Genomic DNA, 18,374 nt, shown 5'->3' with positions numbered 1-18,374 from the left:
TTACACTTCTCTTTCATAGCATATTGCCCCAAGAACACATTAATATACAACAGTTACAGTGTAGGTTATAGATTCATTGTATTGAATGGGACTACTCATTTATGGCCATTTTACCCACATATTGCATAAAGTAAATTCATTCCATTATATCTTTCATAAAATATTTGAGAATCATCTTTATACAAAGTTTGGTTTAAAAAAATGTGTTAAATGTACTTCTTGACTTCAAACAATATAATAAGGATTATTAAAAACATGGCTACTGCCTAAGAAATCCAACTTTAGATAGATAGATTGTATAGATAGATGTATTATTTTTTCCTGGTTGTTGGTTGTTATTCATAGTGTTATGGAAGCTTGTTTCCGCCACTGAATAAAACATTTTAAAAGATAATTGCGACTTTTTATCTCACAATTGCGAGTTTACATCTCGCAATTCTGACTTTATTTCTCAGAATTGCGAGATATAAAGTCAGAATTGCGTGTTTTAAAGTCGCAATTGCGTGTTATAAAGTCAGAATTCTGAGATATAAAGTCAGAATTGCGTGTTATAAAGTCAGAATTGCGTGTTTTAAAGTCGCAATTGCGTGTTATAAAGTCAGAATTCTGAGATATAAAGTCAGAATTCTGACTTTTTTTCTCTCAATTGCGGCTTTATATCACGCAATTCTGACTTTATATCTCAGCATTCTGACTTTATATCTCAGAATTCTGACTTTATATCACGCAATTGGGAGATATAAAGTCAGAATTGCATGATATAAAGTCGCAATTGCGTGTTATAAAGTCAGAATTCTGAGATATAAAGTCAGAATTGCGTGTTATAAAGTCAGAATTCTGACTTTTTTTCTCGCAATTGCGACTTTATATCACGCAATTCTGACTTTATATCTCAGAATTCTGACTTTATATCTCAGAATTCTGACTTTATATCACGCAATTGGGAGATATAAAGTCAGAATTGCATGATATAAAGTCGCAATTGCGTGTTATAAAGTCAGAATTGTGAGATATAAACTATTCTGAGGTAAAAAAAAAAAAAAGTCCGTCTTTTTTTCCCCCCTTAGAATTGGACTTTATATCTCACAATTCTGAGAAAATATGTCAGAATTGCGAGATATAAACTCGCAATTATGTGTTATAAAGTCAGAATTGCGTGATATAAAGTCAGAATTCTGAGATATAAAGTCAGAATTGCGTGATATAAAGTCGCAGTTGCGAGAAAAAAAGTCAGAATTCTGACTTTATATCACGCAATTGCGACTTTATATCTCGCAATTCTGACTTTATATCTCAGAATTCTGACTTTATATCACGCAATTCTGACTTTATATCTCAGAATTTTGACTTTATTTCACGCAATTCTGACTTTATATCTCGCAATTCTGAGAAATAAAGTCAGAATTGCGAGATGTAAACTCGCAATTGTGAGATAAAAAGTCGCAATTATCTTTCTTTTTTTTTTTGTGGCGGAAACAAGCTTCCATATAGTGTTGTATAATGTTGTTTAAAAAAAATGTAAAAAAGGGAACGGGAAAGCAATTTTGAATATTATTTATTTTGGGTTGTAAAAAATTATTCCTAGCACGTCAAGCTAATTTAATTGCAGAAAAGTGGCGTGCAAAAGAAGCAAATCTGACGCGTGTCACGTGACGGCGGCGTGGCTTCTCGACTGAAGGGAAGCGGGCCTGTGTCACGTGACAGGGGGGGAAATAGGGAGGCTCTTGTGTTTACATCGATGCATTCAACAGCGGCCGCTGCAGACCGTCTACACATCAATGTTTTGCTTTCATTTCGTTGAAAACGAGCACAAACATCGGTACACACGGTAGTTACGACACCGTCCGAGCATAAGGCTGCTGTGTGTTACAGAGCGCGCGCGTCTGCTGCAGCTGTGATCAGTTGTGTATTAGATTACTGGAGACATGGACGAGCTCGCGGTGGAAGTGCGAGGGGCGAGTGGAGCTTTCTACAAGGTGGGCTTCAGATCTCGTCTTATATGCCTCCTGTGTGTGCCTAACGCAACGGATGATGCAAATAATGTGTGTTAAAATTGATCCAGTCCGTCGTGAATGCAGGGCTCAAATGCACGATGATGCAGTAGGCCTTCGAGGCCTCTTCGACGTGTGTTTGCATGAACAGGCGTTAAAGATTCATCGAAATTATTCGATATCATGTGTTTTATTAATGCATATCAAGTGTGTTGACACCGGAATCTGTCAGCTGGCTCGGTTCTGTTTGGATCTGTGTATGGTACACTGAGTTCTCCACTTAATGGGCGATTGATGTAATGTATTTCACTTTATATTTTAACATCTGTATGGCTCTAGATCTTTAAAGCGTAACTTACATGACAATGTAAATGGTATTAAAATTAATTTATATGTTTCCCGAGTCTGAATGCTTTAAAATGGCGTTATGTGTACAGTTGAGGACAATGAAGTTGTAATGTATGTTGTAGCAGCTAATAAAGCAGTCAATTTTTTATTTTTTCTCATGTTCATGGACAACTTTTAACGTTAAATATCAGGTCATTTTTAAAATGCTTGTTTCTACGCCTGGGAAAAGTCACTGAAATGAATACAACCCGAAAATATTTTATTCAATTTATATACATATTTATTTTTCAAGTTACGACCCACTCAAAATCGTATTAATAATAATGAACTAGAAATTATAATTTGCCTGTATTTATGGACGGCTAGAATAGTCATGTAAAAGGTTACAAATAAGCCATTTTCCATGTTTATGGAATACCAGGGGATTTAAAAATGCTTGTTTCCATACCTGGGGAAATTTTTATTTCATTTTATATACTTTTTTTCTATAATCCACTATAAATAATAATAATAAACTGGAAATGATAATTTTCCTGTTTTAAAGGACTGCTAGAAAAGTAATGTGAAAGTAAAGGAATTTTTTTTCTCAGATTGATACAATTCTGTAGATATCATTCGGTGTGGACTGTGTTTTTTTGTCAAATAATGTTTTATTGGAAGACAACTTTTAAAGAAGGATTTGCAATCTTCTTTTGCGCATACATATACAAATAAAATAAAAACAATCAAAGAATTGGAGAGAAAGCAGGAAAAAAAAACAGCACATCACAAACCATCCCATACTAGACCTGTTTACATTGAATTGAAAGGGTGTGAGGAAGAAGTGTTAAAACATTACATTAGCAAAATGATGCATTAGTCCATATGGTTTCCATCAAGATGACAGGTAAAAGGGTGGCAGTTTTTGCCAAACCAATCAAATTTACCCTTCAAAAGATATCTAATTTGTTCCAAGTGTAAAGTAGAAATAAACTCCAAGACTGTTGTTTATAGGCACCTTTGATGCCCTCCAAAAATGATGTCTTGTCTCCGTTTTGAGACAAGATCAAGATATTAAGTGCATCATTAACCCCTCATTATTTCTTCCAGGCTTATATTAAGGATGTTCAGGAGAGTACAGTCACAGTGTCTTTTGAGAACAAGTGAGTACCAACTTCAGCACACGAACGCCTTGTGAGGTCAAAATAGTTTAATTTTCAGATGCACAGTTTTATATTGTTTTCAATATAAATATATACTTGTCATACGTGAATATATAACTTTGTCATTTCTGATGGTGATGTTTCCTAATGCAATGTCTAATTAAATTGAATTGCTTTGCAGTTGGCAGCCAGAACGACAGATTTCTTTCCAAGATGTCCGGTTTCCACCTCCAACCGGCTTTCAGAAAGAGATAAACGAGAGCGATGAAGTGGAGGTATGGGCTGTCAAAGATTGTTCAACATGGAAAACGTTCTTTAAACCTTAATCAAATATTACACACATGCACTAAAGTCTATATAGTGCCCTTTTTTGCGTATTTAACACATTTACCTGTCTCTTCCACAGGTTTACTCCAGGGCCAATGATAAGGAGCCTTGTGGATGGTGGCTAGCCAAAGTTCGCATGGTGAAAGGCGAGGTAAGCGATTTTGTGTTGTTATATAGACCTTGTGTAGCCCCGCCCCTTTTCTATAGACTTTATGCCCCATAGAAACAAGCATCTTTATCATTTTGTCTTTGAACTTCGTTTCAGTGAGTAGTCTGTATTTCTATGGCATCGCTGTCGAAGAGCAATTAGCTGGTGAAGTGGATACTTATCATGATGAGCATTACAATATTTGAAGCATGAAGAATTTGTCATAAATGCCAGTAGATCGGGAAGATTTCAAAATGAGTGGTTCATTCATAAATCCATAAGATTTTACCTTCATGCTGTAGAAATAGAAACTGGAAGACAGAACACAAGGAGTGCAACGCTGAAAAGGGGCAGAGCTTCATAATGTCTATAAAAGTAGAAGATTCCATTTTAGTAGTTTATGTAAAATACGTAACACTTAAACATGTTTATTAAAATGAGCTACAGTAAAATAGTTCTGGATACTATACATAGGCATGAAGTTGAATGCTGATTTATGTGATGTATTGTAACTGTTTTGTTGCTCTGTCCTGCACTTAGTTTTATGTGATAGAATACGCAGCCTGTGATGCAACGCTAAATGAAATCGTCACATTAGAGAGGCTACGACCTGTGAACCCCAACAAAGCAGCATCAAAGAACACCTTTCTCAAAATCAGACTAGATGTTCCTGAAGACTTGAGACAGATGTAAGTTCATGTCTTTTAAATATCGAAGTGGATTCTTTGTTTGTCTTTTGTTTCAAACTTTAAACCGGGATGCTATCACACAACTTTGTGTTTATGGTACAATTTTAACTAGTGTTTTGTTTTTTTGGATAGGTGTGCAAAAGACTCAGCACATAAAGACTTTAAAAAAGCGATCGGAGCCTTTAACGTCACTTATGACTCGGAAGAAAAGCAGTTGGTTATTTTGGTAATTTGGAATGTTTTAAATCCAATTTGGAATGCATTTCTGATTTTGAAGTTTTCTTAGGTGTATTGTTTTCTTTCTCTTTCAGTCTGTTAATGAGGTCACCTCCAAGCGAATAGGCATGTTGAGTGACATGCACTTCAGGAGTCTGCGCACAAAGCTGACGCTGATACTGAGGAATGAGGAAGCAACCAGACAGCTGGAGGTACTGTCCTGGACTCCCTGACGTTTAGTGTCAGGTTCAACACACTCACTCACAACTAGTCCACAAAGACCTAACTGATACTCTCAAGCGGTCACTGGATGAATTTTATGTAAAATGCTTGTTGTTTTGCAGTAGTGCAATCATATTTTATTGCTGTAATGTAGCTGAATCAAGGAAGGCTGATTTATTGCTGGTTTATTACTTACTATTATAAAGTCATGCAGCATATCACTGGACACTAATGCATGGAATGGCTGTCTATATTTAAAAGGTGCAAAAGGGTATTACGTGCATATATGCACCGCTGGGATGGCCCATGCTCCTGCTATGGCATAATATGATACTCTGTTGATATGCAGAGCTATATTTACAGATGCATTGGCTCCATATAGGTATTGTTTTAGCTCTTAAATTTGTGTATAATGAAATCTTGTGTATAAAATGTTGTGATACATATACACACTTGGGGTGAAAACGCAGTTGAATGTGACGGATTGGCCTGGACACACACACACACACACACACACACACACACATATATATTATATATGTTTATATATAACTTTGTACATTTTGAAGTTAAATTCATAAATCTGGTGCACTTTTGAGAGTTCAAACTTAAGAGCTCCAACCCATATTCATTGTGCAAATTGAACGAAGGAAAAGTCAGTGCATTCACTTGTACCTGAACTTTAAAGGGAACTCAAACCTCTTTTTAGTTGTGATATAGTGTCTCAGTCTACATTACACTACATACTACTACTACTACTACTACTTCTACGAATAATAATAATAATATACAATTATTCCTATGACAGTTAACAGTTTACTTCCGGCTGCCGTTCCATTAGCAGCTGCTTCTGTAGTCCCTATTTTGGTGGAAACAAGTTTACAAATGCGTCTCATTCCAAATCTAGTGAAATTATTAGTATTCGGCAACTATGGAAATAATGTGTTACTGGTGACCGCTATGTTCCCAAATGCACGCTAAACTCAGCACATGCACAGATATGGAGTTCACTGCATTCATTCACTGGGGTCTAATCACGTGCTTATCTCGTGAGAGAAGTGCACACTTCTCTTTGCACAGCGCAAAACAGTCTTTTGATAAGGACATAAAGCCTTGTTGCACTTTCGATTTTAGTTTGTTTAACAGCAATGGTGTAAAACAAGACATGAAAGACCTTTTATCTTGTTATGAGAAGTTTAAATAGAGACAAATAGGGGCTGCCACAGATAAATAAATGTATGAGAGACACTCAAATTAGCGCATATGAGGCATTGAATAGTTTTTTGTCTTTAAAAATCCATGTATTTAAAATGTCTTTAAAAATCATCTCTTCTTTTATTTTTTTTGTTTTTCACTATTGACTTCTGTTTAGTTGAATAAATGTTTTATGTCCATAATCTAACGACTACTTTATTAATGCAGTTATGTCTTTGCATGAGTGTGTTTGATTTGGAGAAGATTTGGAGAATGCTATCAAATTTGTGGCTAAACAGTGCTGGATTTATTTATTTATTTTTTACGGTTCAAGTGTAGCTGGCCTGCTGAGGGCTTTTGAACCCACTGTTGAGTTTAGTACAGAGAGCACTCTTGTGGCTCAGGCGCTGCAATTTCACACGTGAATATGTGCTCAAAATCTAATGCTGTAGACACGTCCTTGCATATCCTCCTCAAAAGCCACAACTGAACTGAACATGCATGTTTTTAACCATAACATTTAAACAGCTTAAATCTAAAAAAATAACCACTTTTAAAACACATGCCATCATGGTTTTCCATTAAGTACAACATTCGCTTATTTAATAAATAAATTCCCTTCCAGAGCTCTCGACAACTGGCTTCAAGGTTCCATGAGCAGTTTGTGGTGCGCGATGACCTCATGGGATTGGCCATAGGCACCCATGGGGCGAATATCCAGCAAGCCCGAAAGATTCCTGGAGTCACAACCATAGATCTGGATGAAGAGACCTGCACGTTTCACATCTATGGAGAGGTAACTGCTTTATTGGGGACTTTCTGGTGTAGGTAAAGTCAAATAAATGTGATGGCTGTTAGAATATGTGAGCCTAAAACTCATATCTGAGATGTCTTGATTGGTCTTTGTGATGAATTTTGTTTCAATTCCAGGACCAGGAAGCTGTACGGAAGGCCAGAAGCTACCTGGAGTTTTCTGAAGATATTATCAAAGTTCCTAAGAATTTAGTCGGTGAGGACAAACGAAATGAACAACATTCTCCTTCACGGACTGGACTTTCTGTCCTGCACCAAGATGGTTAATGTGAATCATTAAATTATTTTCTACCCCCGTCCTGCAGGAAAAGTCATTGGCAAGAGTGGGAAGCTGATTCAAGAGGTTGTGGATAAATCGGGAGTTGTCAGAGTTCGAGTGGAACCTGAAAATGACAAAAAGCCTTCTCCATTAGAGGAGGTCAGTGAGTGGGCGGCTGAACACACTCGTTGTTGTATTTATGGGTGGCAGAAGTGGTGATGCATGAGAAAATGCATTAATTCATAGTAATTGTAGAAGACTGCATTAGCCTACTAATCAATTTTAGGAATACATATTTCAAAGCCATCCACAATGCAATCTAGTGAGTGTGTGTGTGTGTGTATGTGTGTGTGTATATATATATATATATATATATATATATATATATATATATATATATATATATATATATTAGAGTTGCTCTGATCGATCGGACGCAGATTGATAATGGCCAATAGTCACATTCTATGACTCGATCGGTAGTCACTAAATTTGGCCAATCTCCCGAACCGATCGCAATCACGTAAAACATGCAAGTAAATGGTATACAGATGAGGCTTTTGCACCACGTTCTGTTTTGTAACTTTGCAATTAGTATTTGTAAACCACAGTAAATTGCTCATCTTTATTTAGAGCAGGTTGTTGCGATTCAATCAAGCCCACTCACAACATAACATGATGCGTAGATCTGGGGAAAATCCTCACGGAGTAACATGACATGCTGCTTGGCTAATATGGAACCTCGGGGATCCGATCGCGTCGCATGATTCAGTGTTTTCCAACGTCATTTGAATGTTCAACAAATGGAAACTGACAAAATTTGGCCCAGATGCAGTCATGATTGTGAACAATCCCAAACTTGATTTTATGACCTGTCATTTGATTCTAATAATCATCATGTCAAGCTTGAATAACTAGCATAATAGATCAATAAATTGCATCACTTTTTCTGGGGTTTTCTCCACAGTGTTGTAACATAAGAACCTCCAAAGATGATCAAAATCGATTTTCCTCAATTTTAAAGGTTTTCTATCAAATGAGACCATGTATTTGACACCTTTTTATTTTATTTTTTTAACCCTTGTGCATCAATTAAAAAAAAGTTGCACATAGGTCCATAGTGGACCATAGTGCTTGTTTGGATTAACAGATTTTCCCCATTTAGATGCAGCAAAACTCCACCGGTGCACACAGTGGTTGGATTTGTTATTTGCAGTTGAGTTTCTCTCTCAAATATTACAAACACTTCAATAAAATTTCAATAAAAATACAGACCTGTGCCAAATTTTGGCGCACAGGCAAAGTGATTAAAAAAAAAAAAAAAACTGAAAACAACAAAAGTGTCCATAAAGGATGCACAAGGGTTAAGTATGTCACTTGAAATCACATGAAATCATTCAGAGAGCCTACATATCACTTATATAAAGCTTATACACTTATACAACATATAAAGCTTGATAAAATCCTGATCGGAGCATCCCTAATATGATACATCCTACTCCTAAGTCGACTGTGTATTTATCCAATATGGAATTTATCATTCATGCTGACAAATTATCATTCATACTGACTTTGCATACTTTAATTGCAACTGCAGGGAATGGTGCCGTTTGTGTTTGTTGGGACAAAGGAAAGCATTTCAAATGCACGTATTCTGCTGGACTACCATCTGAATTATCTAAAGGTAAGAACCACTTTTTAGGTTGCTTGGATAATTACTATTGATCATACTTGGGGTTATTGATTAAAAACCCTGACTATCAAACTTTGGTGTTTAGCTCTTTCTGTTTACATTTTCCGTTTGGCGGTCAATAAAATAGCAACAAAAAAGAAAAAAAAATGATAGTGTTGCAATAAAGAATTGACTAGAGACCATGGGCTGCATTCTCACAAACATTCTTTGGAATAAAAATCTTCTAAACTGGTATTTTCTTTTTCTTTTCTAACTGAAGAATAAGTTTAAAAATACTGTCTTCCCTAAAACATTTCTCTTGCATATTATCATCTTTTTTTCTCTTAAGATAGTTCTTTAGACAAAACTTAAGAGGACTTTGAGTTCCTGAAAAGAATCTTCTTAAAAATCACCATAACCTTAAACTCGTAGTAAATCCACAAAGTAAGATGTTTAATGAATTTTTTTGCAAAGCGCAAATGAATGCACCAGACAGGCTCTTTAAAAATAATCTAAATACAATTTCTAGAAAACACTGTTGATATTTGAAATCAGCACAAACAAACACACCCCTCCCTTCATTGCTCCGCCCCCAAAATGCACAAACATGCAATGCTAGAGTGTCTCTGTATCATACACTCTCAGAAAAAAAGGTACAAAAGCTGTCGCTTTGGCGGTACCTTTTACACTTTTGTACCTTAAGAGTACATATTAGTCCCTCAAATGTACCTTTGAGGGACTAATATGTACTCTTAGGTACAAAAGAGTTTTCTGAGAGTGTAGTTGAAGCGAAGCAAAATAAAACTAAGATGGCGAATGAATGACAAGAGACAAAAAAAGAGCAGACAGAACACAGAGTATACAAGCAAGAGTTGGTTGTTAGTCGCCAGCAGCTCCAGACAAACAATGACACTCAAAACTGTCCTGTTACAGCTAACATTACAACAACAGCATATCATAGCTGTGATTATAGCAAAACTCATGTATGGAGCAGAAACAAAGCAACCTCGGCATCCGTTTTCAAGCCTTCCCGCTTTGCTCTCTCCCGTGCTGGAAAGCTTTTCTAATATTAATGCGGGAATATTAGAATATTTCAAATCATCACCCTTCTTTTTCCAGTGGTATTCCTGTGAGCTTTTGTATTGTCTCTCACTCTCTCTCCTCTCCCATCATGAGTGGACACGCCCCCTACTGCTGATTGGTCCAGAACGTGTTGTGGTGCTCAGTCCTATCCACTTTCAACAGCGTTTCTCAGAAATCGCTTACTGTACCTTTATAAAAGCGCAAACAGCCTTTGAGGTGTTTGAGCTGATCAGCAAGTTTTCTGATAGAAATGCCATACAAACAGATAGTAGTCCAAAGCCTCTCATTTTCCTAAGAAAACACAGGATTTCCTTAACATGTCCCCATAATATCAGACATCAGACTTAGCATTTGTTGTAACGAGTTCTGCTCGAATAAGCATTTTACATTTTCTTCAGAATACTTATTCTTCTCGTTGAGCAGATTTTGATCACAGAGCACATTAGTACTCGTTGCAAAGCAGCACTTGTTGAGTAATGACATACTTAATGCCCCAAAGATAATCTTGTGATGTTCACTGCTCTGATTTAGCCTCTTTGTTCTTGTGTGACGGTGCATTGTTCATGTTTGTTTGGTCTTGTTTAGGAGGTTGATCAGCTGAGAATGGAGAGACTGCAGATCGATGAACAGCTCAGACAGATCGGAGGAGGACCCAGAGCTCTGCCGGGACGACCCGAGAAGGAAAAACCCTTCATGGCTGATAATGGAATGGGGCCATCGCGGGGGGGCGGCAAACCCTTCGGTCGTGGAGGGAGAGGGAGAAGGGGCCCGACACTGGCCTCAGGTATAACCGGCCTCAAATGATAAAAGTCGAGCTTGACTAGTTATGGAAATTGGTGGCCCTAAACATCACACTTAAAATATTTTGACCTGGTTTCACAGAAAGGGCTTAGATAAAGCCAGGATTAGGCTCAATTAGGACATTTAAGTAGCTTTTATAAACATGCCTCAGAAAAAAAAAAAAAACATTACTGGTGTATCTTGAGACAAAACAGTGGCACTGATATATTGTAAGATATTCGTGCAAGTTGCTTTTTTGCTTTGAATGTGCATTTTAATCTGGAACTTGGCTTAAGCCTTGTCTGTGAAACTGGGCATTTAAATTAAAGACAATTGTTTTCATGTGATAGTATTACTTTCTGTTACATAATAGCTGTTGATTTGATATTTATGCATCAATCATCCACTAATTAAAGCGTAGTGTCAATTATCTGATTATCAGTTTCTTGATTATGGACTGTATTTGTCCCAGGCACCAATTCTGAGGCCTCCAATGCATCTGAGACCGAATCCGACCACAGGGATGAGCTCAGCGACTGGTCCCTGGCCCCCACAGATGAGGAGTCCATGGGTTACCCCAAAAGGGCCCCTGATGGACGCAAAAGGGGTGGTGGACCCCGGGGTCGTGGAGGGAGAGGAAGAGGAGGAGGATACAAAAGTCAGTTTTTAGAGCTGTTACCTGTCTAAAGGGACTTTACAATGTCACGTACAGTAAAAAAAAAAAAAAAAAGTGAAATACTTGATTGTAAATCTGTTGATATCTACATTGTATAAATGGACTGTACATTATACATTTCTGCATTAACAAGCTGCTCTCGTTTTGCTTTTTATTTATTTATTTTTAAGTCATGTATCAGTTTTTTGTAATAGTCTTTGTTTTTGTCTTGAATCAGCTGAAGACATGCACTGGAACGAGTCCCGCTCTCGTAGTTCCAGAGACTCAAAGCTGAGACCCCAGGAAGACTCATTGCAGGTCTGAATCAACATATATGATCAGTTATTTCAATATTTATTCACTATAATTATAGCAGATTACACTTAGTAAATTCAAATACTATATTTACAATACACACAATTTACATTATATTTACAATACAATATATTTTTCTTTGTCTATAAAAAAGGCTGTTAGTTGCTAATGCCAATATTTATTTTTATTTATTTTTTTATATTTGCCTACTAGATTATCAGTAATATTTGCGGTATACATTGTGTATTTTTTGTGTTAAGTTTAATTATTTGTACATTCCTTGATATTTTTTTACAATACCAGTGAATTTTCACGATTTTAAAAAAAGTTTTTTTTTTTTTTTTTGAAGTACATTTGCTATTGAACACTAGCCTGGGAAAACCCAGACAACTTCTGGCAAATTTAGATTTGCTCTGCAAGTAAGTCTGGCAAAGAGCTCATTCAAGTCCATTTCCCCATGCCAAGAAATCAAGGCACCAATCAGAAACGTTGAGGCGGCTTTACACATGAGGATCGCTCTAATTGGTTTTTGGTCTAGCCTATCCAGAGGCATTTGAGCGACGTCCACTCCGACGTCCGTTGGTGAAGCACACCAACTTTTAAATGCATTATTATATTCAAATTGCAAACACATGAGGACAGTCTCCATGAAAGACCCACTGGCAGATGAACGTGTTACTACATTTCTCTCCGAAACGGTAGGAAAATAAATTAGATTTAATAGAGGATTTTAACTGTGACAAGATGATTGACAGGGCAGTTTACATGACGGGATGCACGCGACAGATCCGTCCGATAAAGATGACGAAGTAGTATGTCCCAAAATTGCCTACTTTTTTGCTACACATTCAAAAGTAAATACATTTCCTTCACAAAAACAGTACATATGGCGTAGTGTAACCATAGACTGTAAAAAAATAGAGTGTAACATAGGCGAATTGGGACGCAGCATATGGCTTTACACATGACGATCTCTGATTGGTTTTAGGAGTTTTAGGTCTATCCAATTGTGCCCAGAGGCATTTGAGCGACGTCCGTTGGTGACGCCCCTTTGGTGCGTTTTTTTTTTTTTTTTTGATAAAACAATACAGGAAAAAAAGTAGTATTTTGAAATATTATTACAATTTAAAATAACGTTCATATATTTTAAAATGTAATTTATTCCTGTGATGGCAAAGCTGAATTTTCAGCATCATTGCTCCAGTCTTCAGTGTCACAAGATCCTTCAGAAAATTCAGATTCAGAAATCATTCTAATATCCTGATTTGCTGCTCAAGTTACATTTCTGATTATTATCAATGCTGAAAACAGTTGTGCTGCTTAATACGTTATATAAACCGTGATACCGTTCAGGATTCTTTGATGAATAGAATGTTCAAAGAAACAACATTAATTTGAAATATAACTCTTTTGTAACATTATATTGTTTTTACTGTAGTTTTGACCAATTTAATGTGTCCTTTCTGAATAAAAGTATTAATTTATTTATTTTTTCTTAGTTTTAAAGGTAGGGTAGGTAGGATTTTTATAAAAAACTTTTTTCAAATTTGTTTAAACTGTCTTTATATACCAATACATAATTAAAATGTAAGTGCTCTGAAAAAGAGAGTATAAAATTCGAGTGACTGTAGACCTTTTAATCTGCAATAAACACAGCTCATTATTTCCATTTGGGACGAAACAATTGATCGCACCCGTTTGATTTGAGGAGTGCAAGAGAGGCGCGGAACCTACGAAGAGTAAAATTATGGCAGAGAAAGAGCATTCAAAATTCAAAGCACCTGCATATGCAGTCAGCGAAGGCAAACAAGGCAAAAACTACTTCCTCGGACCCTGGTTGCCTGCACTCTTGAACGACCTCCTCTGCTTTGCCCTCGACCCCGGACCTGTCCTCGAACCGACGATGCGGTACTTGTCACCGGACTGTAACGTTAGTCCTCATCAGAGTCAACAATGTTTTCATCATGGAAACTCTTACATACAAAACACCGTATATGTTATGAATCTTACACGAAATTCACCTTCATCACAGTGTAACTGATGGTAATGGAAAAACGTGTATCAATGCAACCTGTTTTTAGCTTTGCCTTATAAATATAGCTCGTTACCTATAAATATAGCTCGTTACCGAATCAAACAAAATATATTTTAAACTTTACCAGTATCGATATGCTAGCTTAAGAGTGAGTACTAAAAGAAACCTTATTTGTTTATATTCATAGTGATAAAGTTAGGTATTTTATTACATGTGATTCTGACATGATGTCACTGCATGCACTGCGCTCTTTCCTCTCCACTCGTCTCAGGTAAATAAATGCGTCTTCCAGCTGAGCCTGAGCGTTTGGCGTCGCGCATTCATGTGTTTTGGGGGCGTGGCTTTGGAAGGAGCCCAGAAGGGAGGGGGTGGAGTGAATGGAAATAATGAGCTGTGTTTACAACAGTCGTGAGAGGTCTACAGACACTCGATTTTTATACTCTCTTTTTCAGAGTACTTACATTTTAATTATGTATTGGTATATAAAGACAGCTTAAACAAATTTGGAATGTTTTTTTTTTTTAGAAAAATCCTACCCACCCTGCCTTTAAGCGTACTGACCCCAAACTTTGGAACCAAGTGGTTATTTAACAGTAATAACAAATAAACAATTGACATGAAATGGAAGTTTTTGAGTTATTATTAGAAAAACACACTTGGAACTGGTACTTTTGACATCCCAACCAAAAAGAAGAAATGCATTGCTTAATGTGTGAAAGCTTTCATCTTGTACAACCTGTCCAATCTGTTTGTTTGCCAGATCCGCATCGACAGCAATAACGAGAGGAGCGTCCACACCAGCCGAGGCTCTCAAGCTCTGGCAGGAGACAGTGGAGGAAACCGACAGAGACCCATAAAGGACCGAGTGCTAAAGAAAGAGAAGCAGGATGTCCCCGACAGCCAAGCCGTTGTGAACGGCGTTTCGTAGAGAATAAATTGCCCCCTTCCCCTCATTCTCCCACTCAGCTCCACCAATCCAGATGCTTCTTCATTAGAGACACATTAGGCCAAAGAGAACCAGGTCAGTAGGGCTGTCGCAAGACATGACATAAAGCACACTTTGTAATTGTTAGTGGGGGTAAAAAGACGAGGCCTCTTGGTGTATGGTGTGTGGAATTTGGAATTTGGTAGTCTTCGTGGATTAGAGAGACCGGTCTCTAGATCACAACTGAAGCTACAGGTTTTCTAATTGACTTTCTAAATAACTACCTATGAAACTTAAAGAAGCTGTGGATTAAATGTCTCTCGAAAATGGAATCGTGACTTAAAAAAAAAAAAAAAAAAAAAAAAAAAAAGGTTTTCCAAGCAATTGGTTTTTAAAGTTTTTTTTTTGTTTTCCACAATGTCCAATAAAGGGAAAGTAACACATTGGAGGATGAACTCAAGCGCTCGGGGCACAAGTTTATGCCACATCTCATGGCATACATTGTTTTTACGCGCTTTGGTGTCCGTGGTCACTCGAGCCCATTCTGATGTGAGATCTTAGCCACATCATTAGCAAAAAAAAAAAAAAAAGAAAAAAAAATGGCAAACCATGTAATAAAAAAAAAAAATGCTCCTGTCTGGATCTGTGCCTTTAACTAGTGTGGATAGTATCATAATTTGGATGTTTAAATCAGGGAAGAAGACGTGAACAACACCCGACTGAGTGTTGAAATCTCAGCCGACGACTTAAAAAAAAAAAAAGGTTTTTTTTTTTTTTTTTTTTTTTCTGTGCTGCATGTAATTCATGAACATTTTGTATGTCTGAAAAGCAGGATTCTATCAAGTCGGCCGAATTATATTTCACCATAGTAGTAAAGGTATTAACCTAACTAACCTAGTCAACTGTGGAAGTCATAAATTGTAACCAACCACCCAGAGACGAATATCAACGCTAATTCAGTGACGTAAGCATCACCGAATATACATTTTGACGTTTAGCATATCTTTGCGTTGTAGAACAATTCAGATTTTTTCTTTTTTTTTAATAAAGTAGCAAAGCAGGTTCCTTTAAATAAATGTCTTTGATTTCTCTTACTGTACCTCCCATCATAATAAACGACACAAGGTGATTCTTCTTTCTCTCTCGCAAAACAGGGTGGAAATGCTCTTTTTCTTTTCCGTTCACGCTGGCCACAGTAAACTGCCATCGTTCCTGCTGTATTTTTCAGCATCAGGTGTTGAAGCACTTATATCAACTCTCTGTAACATTGTCTTCGTCCTAACAATGGCTCATCATAGACTGAAAAATGTTGAACTGTGGGGTTGCATTCTGTATATTATGTCATCCGTTAAGAGATTGTTGCTGTTCTTTTTAGATTGAACTTTAAATGTGCACTTATCATGTTTGTGTTACTCTGCAAGTACTTTATAATCTATAAACCTATACTAAACTAGAATGTGATAAGACTTCCTCGGCAGGTGAATCACATGTATGCTGTCAACATAACTAAACGGAAGTTTAGATATCTTCGCTAATTTTGAGTCTACTGTACTTTTTGCAGCTGAATTCGCTTCGAGAGGGAGAAGAAGGGGCGACACGATGTTAACTTTGATATGAAAACCGTCTGTCTTATCCGATTAGTGCTTGTGCATTAAACTTTAGTTTACATTTTTAAGACGCGATGCTGTTTCTTAACCCATGACTCTTTAGAAACCTACTGTGACGGTAACCATGGTAGTTTTTTTTCTGCTTTTCCTTTGACTGTACAGCAAGAAAACCGGTCGTTTGTTATCCTCTTTGCTCTTTTTCCTATACATTTCGACTTCTCTTTATGCTCCTGTACTCTCGCTAGTCACCTTGGCAGATTACCAGCTCTACCTGTTAAGCTTTTACACCAGTTTTAAAGTGATTTGCCTGTGAAAAACGGAACGAAAGGCTTCGGAGACGTCAAAAGAACCTGTGACCGGCGGCAGAGGATTGTGGGTCGGGAAAGACAAACCACTCTCGAAAATTCGAGGCGGCCCCGGCTGTGTCCGGCCCCTCTCGCGTGGCTCTTAAATTTAGCCTTTACTTCAAAATAAGGTGTTAAATGGTTTACTATCAGTATTTTTTAAAAACCTGCACATCCACGGCGGGCAGTAAACTGGCAAGATGGCTCAGTTCACTGCAGTCTGTTCCAAAAAAAAAAAAAAAAATTAATAATAATACTGTTCCGAATCTTTGAAGTGTTGCCAAACAGACTGTTTTCTAGTTATTTATTTTTTGGAATGTATATGAAAATGACAAATTGTAAAACCATCTCTTGCACACATCATAGGCTATTGTGATTGAAAAAAGAGCTGAAAAGAAAAACAAAACAACAAGAAAAAAAAAAAAAACATGAAATACTGTAGATAATGAACTGAGGTAGACTGACCTTGTATGTTACTGCACTTTGGGTAATAATTTCTTTGTACATAATAGCAGAACAGACTGGGTTTTATGTTGACATTGTTTGGTTATAGTGCAATATATTTTGTATGCAAGCAGTTTCAATAAATAAAGGTTGATCTTCCTCTGCAATCTGAAGTGTTTTTTATTCCTCGCTGGGAATTGGACGTTTTACAATTCCGTATGTGGCGATAAATCTGCGCGTCATTAAAGGCGATGGCAGATTTAATTAGTCCTCTCTGTAACACCAGCGGCTTCCTCTGCATGTTAAATGCATGTTGCCAGTGCTCGGGTCATTTGTAGCTGTCGTTTTTCTTTGTTCCACCACTTGGTGGCGCTCTGGCACAGGCCGTGCAGAGTTCAGCACAACAATGGCGCTGCAACTGCTCCTTTAACTAATGAATGCTGGCATAGGGTAAGTTGGGACGCTTTTGACGTTGAGATGCTTTACCTGAATTCACCCTGTATGTAGCGGCTCCATTAACTAGTGTTTGTCTTTTGTATAGCAATTACTGTGCGTTATTTCAAAAGGAAAATCATGTCAGGTAAGATTGTTTACTCTTGTTATTAAAGATGTGAGATTTTCATGTTTTGACTGCATTCAGAAGTATATATGTGTGTGTGTGTGTGTGTGTGTGTGTATATATATGTGTGTGTATATATATATATATATATATGTGTGTGTATGTATACGTGTATATAATACACACTACTATTCAAAAGTGTGGGGTCATTAAGATTTTGTTTTTGAAAGAAGCCTCTTATGCTAGGGTGCATTTATTTGGTAACACTTTATTTTAAAGTGACATAGTTACACGTTACATCATGTACGTCATAATTACTATAAAATTATGTAAATTACGCATAATTACAACTAACTAACTCTAAAACAAACCATAACCGTATCTCTAATTACATGCAGTTAATTAATATTACTCAGTATTTAAGTACAATGAAATAAAGTGCAACCCATTTATTTGATCAAATGTCATTACATTTAGAATAACTTATATTTGAATATATTATAAAATGTATTTTTTTTTTCCTGTGATCAAAGCTGACTTTTCAGTCTTTAGTGTCACATGATCTTTCAGAAATCATTCTAATATGATGATTTGGTGCTCAAGAAG

At 36.8% G+C, this 18,374-nt stretch overlaps 1 protein-coding gene across 2 annotated transcripts; it reads left to right on the top strand.

Moving 5' to 3' along the window:
• Positions 1-1,674: 1,674 nt before the first annotated feature.
• Positions 1,675-16,992, top strand: fmr1 (fragile X messenger ribonucleoprotein 1). Of its 2 annotated transcripts, XR_014031400.1 has the most exons (16): positions 1,675-1,976; positions 3,429-3,481; positions 3,663-3,756; positions 3,888-3,959; positions 4,497-4,645; positions 4,778-4,871; positions 4,957-5,073; positions 6,903-7,073; positions 7,208-7,286; positions 7,396-7,508; positions 8,947-9,033; positions 10,690-10,888; positions 11,357-11,542; positions 11,778-11,857; positions 14,650-14,910; positions 15,969-16,992. XR_014031400.1 is itself a non-coding variant. In XM_081383246.1 (15 exons), the coding sequence occupies exons 1-15, from the start codon at positions 1,926-1,928 to the stop codon at positions 14,815-14,817; spliced, it is 1,713 nt and encodes a 570-aa protein (XP_081239372.1). In that variant the 5' UTR covers positions 1,675-1,925; the 3' UTR covers positions 14,818-15,249. The 2 variants fall into 2 exon arrangements, 1 of the variants encoding a protein (XP_081239372.1); XM_081383246.1 differs by lacking the exon at positions 15,969-16,992 and having other exon boundaries at positions 14,650-15,249.
• Positions 16,993-18,374: the final 1,382 nt, after the last annotated feature.

The sequence above is a fragment of the Scardinius erythrophthalmus genome, assembly GCF_964197995.2.
Source record: "Scardinius erythrophthalmus genome assembly, chromosome: 13".
NCBI classification, from domain to species: Eukaryota; Metazoa; Chordata; class Actinopteri; order Cypriniformes; family Leuciscidae; genus Scardinius; species Scardinius erythrophthalmus.
The sequence above is the reverse complement of the archived record's forward strand: the minus strand, read 5'-3'. Positions and strand labels throughout refer to the sequence as shown.